The sequence below is a fragment of the Capsicum annuum genome, chromosome 10, assembly GCF_002878395.1.
Source record: "Capsicum annuum cultivar UCD-10X-F1 chromosome 10, UCD10Xv1.1, whole genome shotgun sequence".
Classification (NCBI taxonomy): Eukaryota; Viridiplantae; Streptophyta; class Magnoliopsida; order Solanales; family Solanaceae; genus Capsicum; species Capsicum annuum.
In genome coordinates, this window is record NC_061120.1 from 220,438,434 (window position 1) to 220,454,871 (window position 16,438).

The window sequence follows — 16,438 nt, forward strand, 5'->3', positions numbered from 1 at the left end:
ATGATCATGTTTGGTGTCTAAAAGATGTTTATTGTTAGCGGAATTGACATTTTCGGCTTTGCTCATATCTATGCTTCGAAAAGGCTCCTTTTGTATGTCGAAAGTCGAAACTAGTGATGCTAGTTTTTGTTCTCCTTTGACGAAATAATTTCAGATGTTTTATCATAATTTCAAAGTTAAGCTTTCGGGTAGGAATATGGTCATGTCTAAGTGTTGGAGAAATACCTATCACACAAAACTTGAATATTTAGGTTTGCTTGTGTCCATGCTTTGTCAAAGATGCACACTTTTGATGTCTCTGTCTAAATTAACAATGTTATTATTGAGTATAGTATTTTATAAATACTATAAGACGCTTTTGTAAAATACCTTTTTGCAAGAAGATAAAAGAATTTTTAAGACACATTCATTTATCAAATGCATCAATAACATAACCCATAAAGTCCTACAAAATAACGTCCGAGTGGGTAAAGTCTATATTGACATTATCCTTACCTTAGGAGGTAGTAAGGTTATTCTTACAAGATTTATTCATAAACAATAAAAAAACCATTAGTATAGGCGCCAAATACTCTCCAAACACAAACTTTCAAAAATACACTTCATACCATTAGAAAAATGTTCTAATACATGGTTAAGGCATTTGAATACATGATAGAGGCACAATAGATCCCTACATGCGCATGTACCCACGTGTAATTGGGAAATACGACTAAGTCGTAGTAGATCCATGTGAATCATGGTAAATGCGTATGTATTTGAGAAAATTACGATTGGCATGTATCCAAAATTGTTAAGAATTAGGAAATTATGTAAGTAATTTAATTTAAAGCAGAGAGAGAGATCTAGTAATTACGATAAGAGTGTTTGGTTATTTAAGTCGTTTGTCCTTATTTATTTGGAAAAAGTAACATAAATATACACCTTAACTCACCATATTTTCACAAATCAGCACCCTTACAAAGTAATTGAAAAAATACCAACTAATTATGTATCTTTCTTGAACGTATCAGAGAGCTAATTATGTATCTCGATAAATTCAATTTTTTTAAAAATATACGAAATCTAATCGTGTATCCTTAGAAGAAAAAAATTGTCTCTGTTGGATGTATTATATATCCCGACAGACTCAAATTCAAAAAAACTGTATCAAGAGCTAATTATGTATCCATACAAAGGCAAAAACGTATTTTCATTGAATAAATCAGAAGCTAATTATGTATCTCTGCAGATCCAAAATGGGAATTTTTAGTAATCATGTAAAATATCGAGATTTTAGGCTCGGGATTTATTTTACTTTTGGGCCACAATGCTCAAAACTCAGGCCCATCATCCATTAGAGGCCCAATCTGAATCAATCTTATAGTATCATAGTTCTACTACACATGTCAATCAACAAAACAACAAAGAGCTGAACGGTTCTTTTTTGCCCGTGGCTGAATCTCCATGGGAACACGAGAGGTATACGAAGAAAAACTGAAGAGAGGAAATCTCCAATTTGACCCTACAATTAAACCTGGCCTCGGCTCAGCTAGATGCCCTCGTTGTCTCTCTCTTTTGAACTCCGATTCTGTATGTAAAAATTGTGTAATACATATTGCCTATTACATGTTTGATAAAATACCTAGCTGGAAATTTGAGATGTTTGTGTTTAATTTGGATGCAGAAAAGTGGAGAATGGGCGATTACTCCTGTTCTGCATGATTTCACTGCTGTGGTAAGTATGCTATGTCTTTCATGGGTCGTTCGGTATGAGTGTATAATAATAGTGCAAAATATGTTGTGTTAGTAATGCAAGTACTATTAGTTATGCTTGCATTAGTTATACTGACATTATTTCTTATGCTGGGTTTTGTTTGGTGTGTTAAAAGTAACTTCAGTTTTTTCTTATACACAAAAGCTAATGCATGCATTATTTTTTCTAATGCATCCTACCAAATGACTCCTCAAGGGTCGTTTGGTTTGGAAACAAGTTTCACAGGATTAGTTGTTTTGGGATTAGCTATCCCGGGATTAGTGGGACAAAATAACACTACAATCCCGGGAATGAGTTATTTCATGCATTTTATTCCAACCAAACATGGGATAAACTTATTCTAATTAACTCCGCGATTAGTTATCCCTTATTTCTTGTACCAAATGAGCCCTTAGGAGTCGTTCCAAACGATCCCTTAGGGGTTGTTTGGTGTAGTGTATAAGAATAAAGAATAGTACTAATAAAGAACAACACTGAATAAGGTGTATTAGTAATGTTGTGATTATTACACCAAAGGGTGTGGGCTAGTGGTTAATGAAGTGGGTTATTAGCCATGTGGTCTTGGGTTCAAATCCTAGCGGAGACAAAAAATTCTAGACGATTCTTCCCATATGCTCTAGCCTTGTTTGCCTTGGTGGAGAGAGTTACCTGTTGCTGGTAGGAGGTGATAGGTATCCTGTGGAATTAGTCGAGGTGCATGAAAGTTGACCCGAACACCATGGTCTTCACAAAAAAAAGTAATACTGCGATTAGTTATCTTGGGACTAGTTATGCTGGGTTTATTTTCCATCCATGGTTTGGTTTGGTGTATTAAGGGTAGTTTTGTCTTTACGCATGCTTATCCATGTATTAATAGTCCATGTCCATGTATTATTAATACTATGCTTTGCTATATATTAGTTATACACCCTATAATACTGAATATGGTTTATTTTAGTTAACATATACTAAAAATTATACAACATGACTAATGCATTTATTAGATTCTATATCCCGCTAAACGACCCCTTATACTTTTTCTGTTCCGAAAACGAATGATGGCGTTTGAACTGCAAGATCAAACTATTAACTATCTAAGCTTTTATTATAATTAAAATTTACCTAACCATTACAAGTCTCAAAATTTTAAGATTAAATGGTGTTGTGTGTGTGAATAAAGTCCCACATTGGTAGCTGAAAAGAAAAGTAAGTTATTGCCAAGTGTTGGATACACTTAATTGTGTGAGACCCTTTGCTAAATTTTATGTGCTTGGCCTAAAAAGGACAATCATACATGTTAATAGTATCTTTGGGTTTTTTATCTCAACGACTGCCATCAGAGCCCATGGTTTGGCTTGGAGAGTATGGAGATGAAGGGGTGATGGTGTAGGGTCGGGCTCCAAATTAGCTCATGAATGGCAATGAATCACATGGAACTTAATTAAGGGGGGGTGGGGGTGGGGGTTGTCTGGTGTGTGTGAACAAAGTCCTTGTTGGTAGTTAAAAGAAAAGTAAGCTACTATTGTATTGGATAATCTTAATCGTGTGAGGCCTTTTTGGGAAACACCCAAAGTGGACAATATCACACTGTGTTAAGAGTATCTTTGGACCATTTTATCTCAACAAATGACTATTTAAAAATGTATCGAATAAATTGTAGTTTAAAAAAAAAAAGATTTGACTCTGAAAATGGTAATCCATGTTATATAAAATGAAATAGAGGAGAATGTTTATGCCGAAACTTTTTTCCTTTTTTTCTTTTTTTGGTTTTGGTGGATTCTTTAGGAATTTGTAAGTGGTTGATGCCGAAGAGCTCTTAAAGTTATATGAATGTTTTGTATACTTCCAAAACTTCAAAGATTTGTTTCATAGTTAACTGGAATTGAGTTGGGTTGAGTTTGAATGCAGAGGAAAGTTTCTATTGTAACCGTCGTTTTTGAACGTCTTCCAACTGAAAATCTGAAAAAATAATCTTTTACTTAAAGCCGAAAAATTTAAAACCCCCGTTTTACTAATCATAGTTTTATAACCAGTTGGATAAGTCTAATAAACCCTTAGTGAATAGAGTTATTGCGCAATCATGATATGAAGAACTTTTACAGCTAGTTAAAGTAATATTCTTTACCTTTCTGTAGGCTGGTTCTGGAATTGGTGGACTGCTCAGTGCAATTCATGGTTTCAATACAGGCATGATTAATTATATCTCTTCTGTGCTTATCTTTATTATTTTAATTTTATTCCACTCTGTATATTAAATCATGGTTGAAATCTTAAACCAAATACTCCCCTCTTTTTTATCTTGTTAATTCATAGTTGAAGTCTTAAACTAGTACTTTTCAGGAATTCCCTTTGTCCAGAGACATGTGAAGGGTCCAAAGTGGCTTCCATTTGTTATAGGGGTACGCACTTAATCCACTATTCTGTTCTTTAACTCTTCTCTTCCTCTCCCCCTCCTATTCATTGTGTTCTTGCTTTTATGCTTTACGCCATCTATCTATAGATGAGTACAAATGATGTGCTATCTAAAGCTCCCTTCCTATCACATTTTCTGTAAATCCTTCCCTTGTTTTGTTCTCACAGCTTCCTCCACTCCTCATGTTCTCTGCAGCTAGTGCGGCATTTGGAGGTAATTCTATGAAGTTTAATTTCATTCTAAGCTCCATTCTTTCAATTTGGCGTATGTTCTTCTAGAATGATAAAGTTGCCACGACACTAAGCAGGTTTACTTAACCTCAGCAGCAATACTTTCCTGTGCATAGTTGTTTAAAAGTTGGTAAGAAGGTTAATGTTGCTACGATATTTATTGGGCATCTCTGATTTAGTTTTCTTTTCTCTATCTTAATGTAATTAGAATATCACTTTAACTCACCAGTATTTTGAGTTATATAGGGAAAACTAATTTATAATCTGCCGTGTTACGTAATATATAATTGTTGGTGATATTTTGATTCCCTGCTTATGTGGAAACATAATTTTATAATTAAAGCTACAAGAATGCGGTAATCAACAAGGCATATATTGATCTGTTTCCTTTTATATGTATAGTAGAATCATTTTGATTCTTTAAAGTTGACGAAAACTGCTTTTGCTCCTGTTTCACCTGAAAACTGCTTTTGCTCCTGTTTCACCTTACTTCAGTTACTTTTTTAATGGAAATAACATATTATTTGGTAATAGAGATCACTAGTTCTCTAAAGATCTTGTATTTCTCATGTTCCATGAAGTTAGAAGTTAACTATTACTTGTATGAGAAATAACCCTTCTAATGTTGATCTATCATGTTTTAAAAGAATAACTTAATGGGCCAAATAATGTAAGTGCAGTCCCAATTTTATGTAGGTTCATTAGGGTTCATTTTATTTTATTTTTGAATAGATGATGTTAGTGATGACTGATGATCTAATTTTCAGTGAAGAACTTTTTTGATCCTTAAAGCATCTTCAAGATCTTTCTTTTCAAATACACTACCATAATGCAGGCTGGAATGTTTCTCTGTATCTTCCTTAAGTTCTAGATTAGTTCCCTTCTGTTCCAGCTCAAAAGAAATTTAGCAGTTCTTGGCATTCCCAATTTCACACCCAAAAGTTGATGAGCATCTAAAATACCTGTTAGGTGGCAGCACAACGTAGAAAAAGTTGGTTGTTGGATTCACTTTCTTATCCACACAAAAGAACATCTAAATGTATGCCCCTTCTCTATATATTGTCTTGAGTCGAGCAATCATCTCTGGTTACCAGCCACGCAAAACACATAACTTCGATTGGAGCTTTAGTTATTCATCTTTTTTTTTAGTTATTCTTATCTGCTTCCAAGGTCCAAGACCGTTCTGATTAGTTATCCATAACTTTGACAAGGCACATTTTACTTTTGCCTTCTCCATGTGCTTTGTATTAGGAATTTGTATGTTCATTAGATACGTTTTTGTAATTAGAAGACTGCCTATTATATGTCTTTGGTAGGTTTTTGTGTGAGATTTAAGATAGGCAAATCGCTTGGAACACTTGGCCCTTCCCACTAACCCACAAGCTACTATCAGTGAAGTTTTTGGCTTATGAAAGAAAAGCAAGCAGACAAACTATCTAACTTGGTTTTAGAACATTGTTAGTGCTGCTACTGTTGAGGCTTGCCGAGCATTTGACAAATTCACAGCTCCCATTTACAATAGAATTGTCACTTGGACACACAAACCAGTCCAACCCTTTGGGTTTTCTTTTCCCCTTTCCATTGTACTCGAGACTTTAGCTAATTTGGTGAGATTGAAGGGAGATACTTAAGTGGACGTGATAAATAAGATGAGACTAGAAGAACAATCTTAGAAGTTCCACTTAGATATAGTTGGATAAACTCTTTAACTTTCAAAGTAAGATTTGTGCTGAATCTGCTGGTGAAAATATAAACAAGATGCCGTTAGGGTTCTGATTCATGTCCTCCACTTTTAAAAAATCATCTACCAACTCTGTTAAGGAGCTTCTATCTGAAAATTGGTAACTACAATTGTCTAAAGAAAAGATGGAGGTTACTTTTTTGGCAAGTCTAAGTTTTGTAAGTTTATGGTCACTTTATTCATTAGACTAGAAATTTGCTGCCATGTGACCAGGAGGTCACGGGTTCAAGCCTTGGAAACAACCTCTGACAGAAATGCAAGGTAAGACTGCGTACAATACATTCTTGTGGTGGGGCCCTTCCCCGGATCTTGCACATAGCGGGAGCTTTAGTGCACCAGGCTGCCCTTTTTTTTTTAAACTAAAGTATGCTCTGTATAATATTTACAATGGTTTTATATTTAATATATAATAAGGGAGAATACAAAGATTTGGTAGTACTTAGTTGGATTTTAACTAATGCTTATCTAAATATTTTGTCATCTTTAATTAGATTGCAACTAATGCTTATCAATTACTTTAAAAGTTTTTTTTTCTAAATTTATCTTTTGACATGTTTTTAACTTATTAAATTTCATATTAATTTATTTTTTCTCCTTTTTTCTTTATATTATCCTTGATTTAGTTCAATATGACTTCACTTGTCATTATATAATAACTAAAAAATATTTTTATTTTTATAATTTTAAATAATTATATTGACATTTAAAATGCTATACAAAAAATAATGAGTCATAGAAAAAGTGATATTGACACCATAAAAGATATATTTATTCAATTAAATTAAAATTAACTAAAAAATTTGACGATTTTTTTATATGAAAAAAATAATAAGAGATAACACCTAGCTTTTTAAAATCTATTTTCTCTCTAATGGAAGTTTTAATAATCTTGTAAGATTTCACCCATTGAAAAAACATCTACAAAAGTATTTTGCTAAATCAGACTTTCAACTATTAATGTTATCTTTATCTATAAATTAACTTTGTTGACGTAATCATACAATAATTTGCAGCATTAAATATTTTTTATATTACTTAAATATTGTATTTCTTAAAAATAAAATGGGTTAGTCAGTAAATTTAATTGAGAAAAAAGATAATGAAGGTAATTCAGCATAAAACAACAATCATTTTAGATTGTTAAAATCTTTAATTTTAAAAAAAATCAGTAAAATAAAAAGGAGAATAATTTTAGTGTCTGCATTTGTTTGAAATTAAAAGAGAATCTAAAATATACTTTAAAAATGTTGTTTTTTAACTTGCAAAAACTTTTACTTCCTTCATTTTAAGTTTGCCTTATTTTGACTTAGCCCGAAGTTTAAATGCGTGATAAAGATTTTTAAATTTTGTGATATTAAATTGAAGATATATGTGGAAAAAACCAAAATATCCTTTAATCTTGTGGTATTGAACATGTCATATGAAAAAAGATAAATTAAAAGAGTCTGAGAAAAAAAGGAACAAGATATTCTTTTATAAACGAACAAAAAAGAAACTGGACACGAGAAATTAAACAAATATATGATTTAACATTTTAAAAATATTGAGAGATTATCGAACTACTTTCAACTAATATTATAATGGTACATGAACAAACAAAAAAATTATAAATATAAAATGTTCCCGAGCCAAATGACACTAGTTGTAGGGATAATTGATAAGGAAGTGCCATTTAAAGAAAAAAAACTAGTTGTTCATTTTACATTCAGTGCAAAGTACTTTAATGAAAACAATCTAATATCTTTTTCTGTACTTTTATCTTATTTATTAAAGTAATTTTTAGTGTGTAAATGGCCAGATTTATGGGTAATTTTTCTTTACAGGCTATGCACTTCCGAGATTTACTCAACTTACAATGACTTCATATTATGCTGCTTCAAGTGCATCACATTATGGAATATCATTGCTTACTAGGCGTATTGAGGAGGCCCATACTTCTTCTGTTCAACGTGAAAGACTTGGCTGATTGACTCGAGGTGCACAAAATCAGAGCAAACTTTACTTCGAATTTTGCAATGAATTATATATTGCTGGAGCAATTGTTAATTCAAAAGATGTTATGTGTTTTAATTTCTTCTTTTGTACATCTTTTTTGATAAAGTATATAGTTTTTACTTCGTAATACTAGGAGAGTTTGTGCCTAGGAATGTTTGAACTTGGAATAAACCACTTGTGCTTCAGTTGTTAATTTCTAAAGGAATATTTGATGCTGAATATTTGGTAAATAGCGAAAATGACATAGTTACTGAATCTTGTATCGAAGTGCTTTGTATTAGAAGAAAATGCCTTGTCATTGGTTGTAGATTGTTGCATCCTCATCAGTGTTTAAGGGAGCTAACTGTGACTAAAGAGCCCTTTCTTCCAGTTTTTATTTGATTACTCTTACTCTGGTTCTCGTTAAAAACGCATGTTCTATTTTCACATTATTTCACTACTTTCAAATAGTTGTAGTTTTGGTTGCATGTCAAATTGCATTGCTGCTTCGATGCTCATCAGTTGTTATGAGAATTGTTACAGGAATATACCATAATCTATTTCTGCAATTGGTATATCGTTGTTCTCTGCTGAATTTTAGTTGTTTTTTAATTGTATGATATGTCTGTTCATTAGCTTGTTGCATAAGTTTGCATTTTTCCGGCTTTATGTGGCAGGGCTTAGTCTCATAGTCATTTTGGTCTACCCACCCTAGTTCTTGCTTCCCTCCTCGTAAAAGAGTGGTCATGTCCCATGGTTCACAACATATTTGGTGATGCATTTGAGAATTGCTCTTTGATTCAACCTAGTTGGTGATGCACATAGCTTTATCTACAACATAGTTATGCAGTTGAGAGGACTTCTTCAGATGTTCCATTTAGTCATAACGGGCGGCAAAAGGGGTGCGACTTTTCCTTTTAAGATTGATGAGCTCAATATTCAAGGTTCTTAGCACTGAACTTATTGTAACCTTGAAACGATGAGTTCGGAATTTAATATTTGTTGAAACTTTGGTGTTTTTTCACGTGTCTGGGTTCATTTGTACACCTATTGGGTAGAGGCTACATCCAAGTCTATTTCTAAGGTGGTAGTAATTTACATGAGCTTGGATGGCCCCTTTCCAGGGCATTGCAATTTCTATATAGTGTGTAATCAGGGGCCGAATGTAGAGGGTCGGTTGCGGATTCACTTGAATCCATTATCTTTTCCCCAGACTCTTAATCTATATATTGAAAATTCACTAATCTATAGATATTTGAATATGAACCCAGTTATTACTGTTTTACTAACTTGAAGTATATTTTGTGACTGAAGACATGAATTATGGTCTTAAAGATGTTGGCTGAGATCACATTGGATATTCTGACAATCGTTTAAAGAATATTGAAAACATTTTTGGTCATCCTTTACTGAAGTAGGAGTAATAAAAACTTAAGGCCAGGGGTTAAAAAGGCACTGCTAATACTGAGTTTGCCATCTGTTTGTAAGCCCCTCAGTTGCCTGACATATTACCTGTCATATAAGGTCATGTATTCATAGGGGCATTCCCAAAATAGACAGTTATAAAATGCAATTTAATATCATATAAAAGTTTATACAACCTATAGATCTTGCGAGGCACAAAATAGCGGTAGGTATACATACCAATATGCATTTATATAAAGTATAAACATTAATGTATTATCTTTAAGTTATGGGCAAAGCTCAAAGCTGGAAGTTATCTGTGAATGTGCACGGATTGGACCATCTTTAACATGAAGTTCATTACAAGAAGAAAAGGTTTAAAAAAAGAGACGAAGACATGAAAAGCAAACATTATCTTCAGCTTATCGCTATTCCCAACCTTAATGAATGGACTATGAAAGGATCATCTAAATTGTTGGGTGGTCAGGTTTTCGACTAGTTCTTGTTCACCCTTCCCCAGCTCTATAGTCCATTATAGTTGGTAGGGTGATCAACTTAGAGGGTACCCGCCTCTTTACCCGCCTCTTCTTACGGTCTTTCCCTGACAACCCGTAGGTTCTTCTGCCTTTTTGTTTTTTTCACCGAATGTCCGGTATTTGATTTAGGGCATGACTAATTCAGATTTACGCCGGGAAATCTCACTATGGTGGGTAAAACTTTGTCTACCAATGGCAATTCCATTTCCAAGACTCGAACTTGAGACCTTTAGTTGAAGTTCCTCAGTCTTCACTTTCAGGGGCGGGAGTGCTTTGTTGCTGGGGGTTTAAGATTGGTATATCAGTTTGTTATTAGCTGACTTGAGAAAGATGGTTCGAAAATTAGACGGGTTTGAGTTATCCATAATGTATTACTAGGTCTTATGCAACAAAAAGTTGGACCATAAACTGAGGTCTCGGGTTCAAATCCCAGTAGAGACCAAAAACGCTAGGTGATTCTTCCCATCTGTCCTAGCCTTGGTGGACAAAGTTACCAATCTGTTGCTGATGGGAGGTGGCAAGTATCCGTGCATTTAGTTGAGGTGCGCGAAAGTTGGCCCGGACACCACGAGTATAAAAAAAAAGTGAAAAATAACAATTGACATTTCCACCGACGCTTCAGCATGGGACATGCTTGAGGTCTTTGAAATTCCACTGGCTTTCTCTACATTTGTTTTGTGGTCCTAACTCCTAATAATGCACTATCTTATTAAGTGTTTTATCATCTTTTGTACATGCATTTCATATTTCCTCCTGTTTCTAATTTGTAATGTCCCCCCATTTTTCTGCATTCACTTGTGGACCTTTTAGATAGTTGAGAGTAGAGGTGGATGTAGTGTACCGTATCGGGTTCATCAGAACTAAGTACTTTTGATATAGAGTATATATTTAGGTGTAAAGTTGCACAAAAATTAACAAATAGTAGATGTGAAGTGATAACTGTAAAGATATAATGGATTCAATGTTAAGAACCTTAAATGTTGAACTCATAAAACTTATATCCTGGATCTGCCTCAAACTGGGAGATGCTTTGGGTAAGATTGATAGGTTAGTGATTATAATTGTATCTCAGAGTACTTCGGTAACATTTCAATTTATCAAAACCACTCTTCTCCTGCATGTTTCTTTCACTATTCACAGGCTTATACAGTGGCTAGGGGGTGTTCATGCGTCTGCTTGGTTCGACCTTTACTAAAACCAAACCCTAACCATCTTTATCAGTTTGGTCGATTTGGTCTTTGCAGTCTTTCTTTTTGGGATATTTCTCGTCACATAAATTATAATCAAGTAATCTCGTTAATGTAGTTCTGCACTACTTTCAAGTACTTGTAATTTTGGTTGCATGTCAAGCTTCATCACTGCTACGGTGCTCATCAGCTTGTTAAGGAAACTGGTATGGACTGTACCATAATCTATTTCTGCAGTCATTTATTGTTTTCTACTGAAATTTTATTTGTTTATATGATATGTCTGTTCATTAGCTTGTGGCACAACGTTTCAGTTCTCCGACTTTATTTGGCAGGGGCTTAGTCTCATCATAATTTTGGTCTCTGTCCTCTCGTTCTTGTTCCCCCTGCTCATTAAAAGAGTGGCCATGTCCAATTGTTCACAACTTCCCTAGTCTCTATGCTCTTCTTACATGCCATTTTAGTCTTAATGGGCGGCACAAGGGGCTGTGACTTTTTCCTTTTTAAGTTTAACGGATTCAATCTTTAAGGTTCTTAGCACTGCACTCATTGTATCCTTGAAACTGTAAGTTCGCAGTGTAATATTTGTTGAAACTTTAGTGGTCTTTCGCGTCCATATCTGGGCTTTTTTGAACCCATTGAGTAAAAGCTACATCCACCTATGTCTATAGGGAAGTAGAAAGTTAAATGAGGCTAGATGATGAAGATTTTGGTAAGAAAGGCCCCTCCCACGCGACATTGCGATTCCTATATACTATGTCTAGGGGCAGATGTAGAGGGTCGGTTGTGGGTGCATGTGAACCCAATAGCTTTTGTCCATTCTCTCTATATCTATAATAACATATCTACTAAATATCTATCAATATTTGATCGTGAACTCAGTTATTATTGTCTTGTTAACTTCAAATCCTGTATCTGCCTTTGAGTATGTTTGAGACTAAAGTCTTGAATTCTCATCTTAAAGAAGTTAGTTGAGATCATGTTGGATATTCTGACAATAGTGCTAAGAATATTGAAAACATTTTTCAGTCATCCTTTATTTAAGTGGGAGTAATCAAAACTTATGGCCAGGGGTTAAACAAGTATTTTGCTAGTACTACTGAGACTGGTATCTTGTTTGTAAGCCACTCATTTACCTGACAGTATTACCTGTCATATAAAGTCGGGTATTTAAAGGGGCAGCCCTGAAAAATATGGTTAGGAAAAGCAATTTAATAAGTCATATAAAAGCGTATACAGCCTATAGGTATACATCATTATGCATATAATATGTGTCACCAAGGGTGTGGTCTAGTGGTTATGAACACCATGAAGTTTCAGGTTCAATTCCTAGCAGAGACAAACACTAGGTGAATTCTTTCCATCTGTTCTAGCCTTGGTGGACAGAGTTATCTGGCACCCGTTGCTGGTAGGAGGTGGCAGGTTGCGCTGGCTCAGATACTACGGTTGTAAAAATAAATAAATTATGCATATAATATATGAACATAAATATATAATCTTTAAATTATGTGCAGAGGTCCCACAAAGGTCTTTGTCTACATACATTTTACGCCTTTCCAGACCTCACTTGTGAGATTACGATGAGTATATTGTTGTTGTCTGGATCGTGGGACCGTCTCTAATGTGTATGTGAAATTACAAAAAGAGAGGCAAATATGAAAAAACAAAATGATTATCATCATTCCCAACCTTAACGAATGGACTATGAAGGGGTTGTTCGGTTTTTGACCTGTTCTCGTTCACCCTTCCCTGCCTTAGTGCCCATTAGTGGATAAGGTGATCAACTTAGAGGGTAGCTGCTTCCTCTACAGGTATGTCCTCGACTTGATTTTTCACCCGATTTTGGTATGCACTGTGGGGTTTGACTAATTTGAATTTTCGTAGAAGAAATATCACTATGAGGGGTAAAACACAAAGACCGCTCCATTCCTAGGTTCGAACTCGAGACCTCTAGTTATGAATCCTCGTCTTCTCTTTCAAGCACAGTACTCAACAAAGTCGATCGGATCAACCTTGAGATTGATCTAACATTTTGTTATGAGCTAACTGGAGCTAACTGGAAAGATAGAATGGAAGTTAAGATAAATTTGCATTATCCATAATGTATTACTAGGTCCTATGCAACACTAAATTAATATTTATTATAAGAAATAACAAAAAGTGTATAACTATTTGTGGCAAATTATAAAAAGTGAACAAAAAATAGTTGACATTAAACTATATGGGACACTCTTTGGAGCTTTCTAAAATTCCACTTTTGTTCTCTACATAGTTTAGTTTTGTGGTCCTAATAATGCACTCTTATTTTTCAAGTGTAGTTTTGTGGTCCTAATAATGCACTCTTATTTTTCAAGTGTTTTACCTTCTTTTATACATGCATTTCATGTTTTTTTTTTTCTTGTTTGTAGTTTGTTATGTCCCACCATTTTTCTCCATTCATTTGTGTACCTTTTAGATATGTAGAGTATCAGTATCGAGTTGATCTGAAATCATTATTTTCGATCCAGAGCATATCAACAAATGGTATATGATAAGTTTCAGTGCTAAAGGACCTTAATGTTGAACTTATAAAACTTAAATTCTGAATCTGTTTCGGATGACAAATGATTACTTCGGTAACATTTAAATATATTGAGGCCATTCTTCTCGATCCTACATTTTTCTTACTCGATTCGCGGGCTCACACAGTGGCTAGGGGTGTTCATGACTCAGTTTGGATCGTCTTTTACTAAAACAAAACCCGAACCAACTACATCGGTCTGATCAGTTTGGCCTTTGTATTATTGTTGGTTTTTTCGGATTTTTCTCCTAACATAAAATATAAAATCAAGTAATTATCTCTTGTTACTATTCTGTGAAATTATTTGAGGTGTGAGAAAACTGGTTCAAACATCACGGTTATTAAAAAAAAAGTCCTTAATGGAGATATATTAAGTCAAGTTCAGGACTTCTATTTAATTTGAAGGTGGAAAGCAATTAATTTATAGATTAATTTGAACTCTGCACCTGTAACTGTCAACAAGTAATTCAATGTTAAGTCCCCACACATGGTACTTTTCTTTTTAGCTCAATTAGTACTATATCAAGTGATGAGATTAGATGATACACCTAGAGAAAAATGAGTAAATAGACCCCTCAAGTTTCCAATTAAGAAAAGGGAACAAGTGGTTCCACAAATTTGTTAAAAAAAAAAAATTAAGTCTTTTTGAACAACTGGGATAGTTGTTGGACAACTACATTAGTTATCTGAACAACTTTGCGCTGTTGTTGAACAACTTTGGCAGTTGTTGGGATGAAAAAACTTAAAATAAATAAATAAAAAAAAGTTGTCCCTCCCACCTAATTTAAAAAACTTGGAGGACTCCCACTAAATTGGACAACTTGGGAGTCCTTTTTAATCCAAAATCCCATACACCTCCTATATTAAGAACAACTATCACATAATTTATGGTGATTTTTTTTTTTTTTTATAATCGTGGTGTTAGTGATAGCTTTTGTGTACCACCGTCTAAATCCACGGGATACCTGCTGCCTCCCACCAACAATAGTTATCAAATAATTCCGTCCACCAGAGTTAGAACAGATGATATAAAAACATCTGTACCCCTAAACTTGTTCCAACTTACAAACAATCAAACTTCTTTATACCAACATCATTTGTCTTGATGTTTTTTTAGATGCTATAGCAAAATGTTGTTATAAAAAACATATAATATAACATAATATGAAAGATCGGTTTCACGAAGAACATGAATTGGGTTTTAGGGACAAATTTCTATTTTGATAGTCTTAAAATTTTGTTTCTATTTGCAATAAGCTTATAAATTGTTGTTTCCATATTTATTAAAGATAGAACCCTAGTTAGGTGTATTATGGACCCTCTGTTTAATTTGATGTATAAAAAAGGGAAGCAACAAGGATGAACATAGTGTGATATTTTAGTTGAGTGATATAATATATGGTCTGCCATAAAATAACTACATGTACAAACACAAAATATAATGGCAATTCATTTAGCCACCATCTCTACTGCCTTTTGGATAAGTGCTTTGGGCTGACTATTCAGATTATAATTTTGTACCACCACTTCCTTTAATGTCAAAATAGTAAAAAATATTATTATTTTTTTGAACTTTTAGAACATTATCTTTATATATACATGCAAAGTAAAAGTATGATTGGAGATTTTGAATATACCTTTCGCTTCAATTTATGTGATATTGTTTAATTAGATTCGGTGTTTAAATTAAAGAAGTGGTTTTGAAACGTATGATCTCAAACAAGCTTCAACTTCAAAAGTCTTTCTTTCGTTTTTATAAAACTTTAATATGTAAAATTTGTTTGAGATAATAAATTTCAAAAGTCTTTCTTTCATTTTTAAACACCGCATATAATCAAACAATCTCCTTTGAAACCCAAAAATAGTAAAAATCTCCAATCACACTGTTCCAAAACTTTTTTTAAGTTGGTTGTGGTACAAAATTATAAATTGAAGAATTATTAGTACAAGCCATTTGTCCAAAAGGCAGTAGAGATGGTAGCTTAATGAATCGCCATTATATTTTGTGTTTGTACATGTATTTATTTTATGACAGACCATATATTATATCACTCAACTAAAATATCATGACTTTCAAGAAAAAAGTTAATACTCATCCTTGTTACTTACTTTTCATACCTCAAGAAAATGTTTAATTTCATCCTTATTGTTTCCTTTTTCATGCCTCAAATTAAACAGATGGCCCAAAATAGACCTAGCTAGGGTACTATATCTTAAAGGTTAAATGCAAAATGGTTCGGTGGATCCCTGTACTATATCGATTTTGTAAATTTGATACTTCTGCTTACATATTTGTCATCTGGACCCTTGAACCCATTAAAAAATCAACATTTTTTTGGTGAGTGTAACACACTCTCCCCACGTAGTTCTCTTAAAGAAGACCACCAACTCCAGCACTAGAAGCATTTTCTTACATGGGAAGCACAAGTTGCCTCGTCTGCCACGTCTGCCATGTCATCTTCAAGTATTTCATTAAACTTCAAGTCATTTTTAAAATGCTACATAACAAATTAAATATTAAAATAAATTTAATTTAATAAGAAAAATTTATAAATTGTAGAAAAATTTAAATATTCATGTTTTTATTTTTTCTCATAAATTAAACATCAAATTCATTTCAAATAATTAAAATTTTCTCCAACTAATTTAAACTTTTAA

At 33.6% G+C, this 16,438-nt stretch overlaps 1 protein-coding gene across 4 annotated transcripts; it reads left to right on the forward strand.

The window, feature by feature from the left end:
- Positions 1 to 1,351: 1,351 nt before the first annotated feature.
- LOC107845186 lies at positions 1,352 to 9,353 on the forward strand. Of its 4 annotated transcripts, XM_047397532.1 has the most exons (8): positions 1,380 to 1,572; positions 1,667 to 1,717; positions 3,871 to 3,922; positions 4,076 to 4,134; positions 4,316 to 4,361; positions 6,333 to 6,380; positions 7,943 to 8,095; positions 8,771 to 9,353. In XM_047397532.1, exons 1-7 carry the CDS (start codon positions 1,447 to 1,449, stop codon positions 8,083 to 8,085), a joined length of 525 nt encoding a protein of 174 aa, XP_047253488.1. In that variant the 5' UTR covers positions 1,380 to 1,446; the 3' UTR covers positions 8,086 to 8,095; positions 8,771 to 9,353. The 4 variants fall into 4 exon arrangements, with proteins under 4 accessions (XP_047253489.1, XP_047253488.1, XP_047253486.1 ...); XM_047397530.1 differs by lacking the exon at positions 8,771 to 9,353 and having other exon boundaries at positions 1,381 to 1,572; positions 7,943 to 8,333; XM_047397534.1 differs by lacking the exon at positions 6,333 to 6,380 and having other exon boundaries at positions 1,382 to 1,572.
- Positions 9,354 to 16,438: the final 7,085 nt, after the last annotated feature.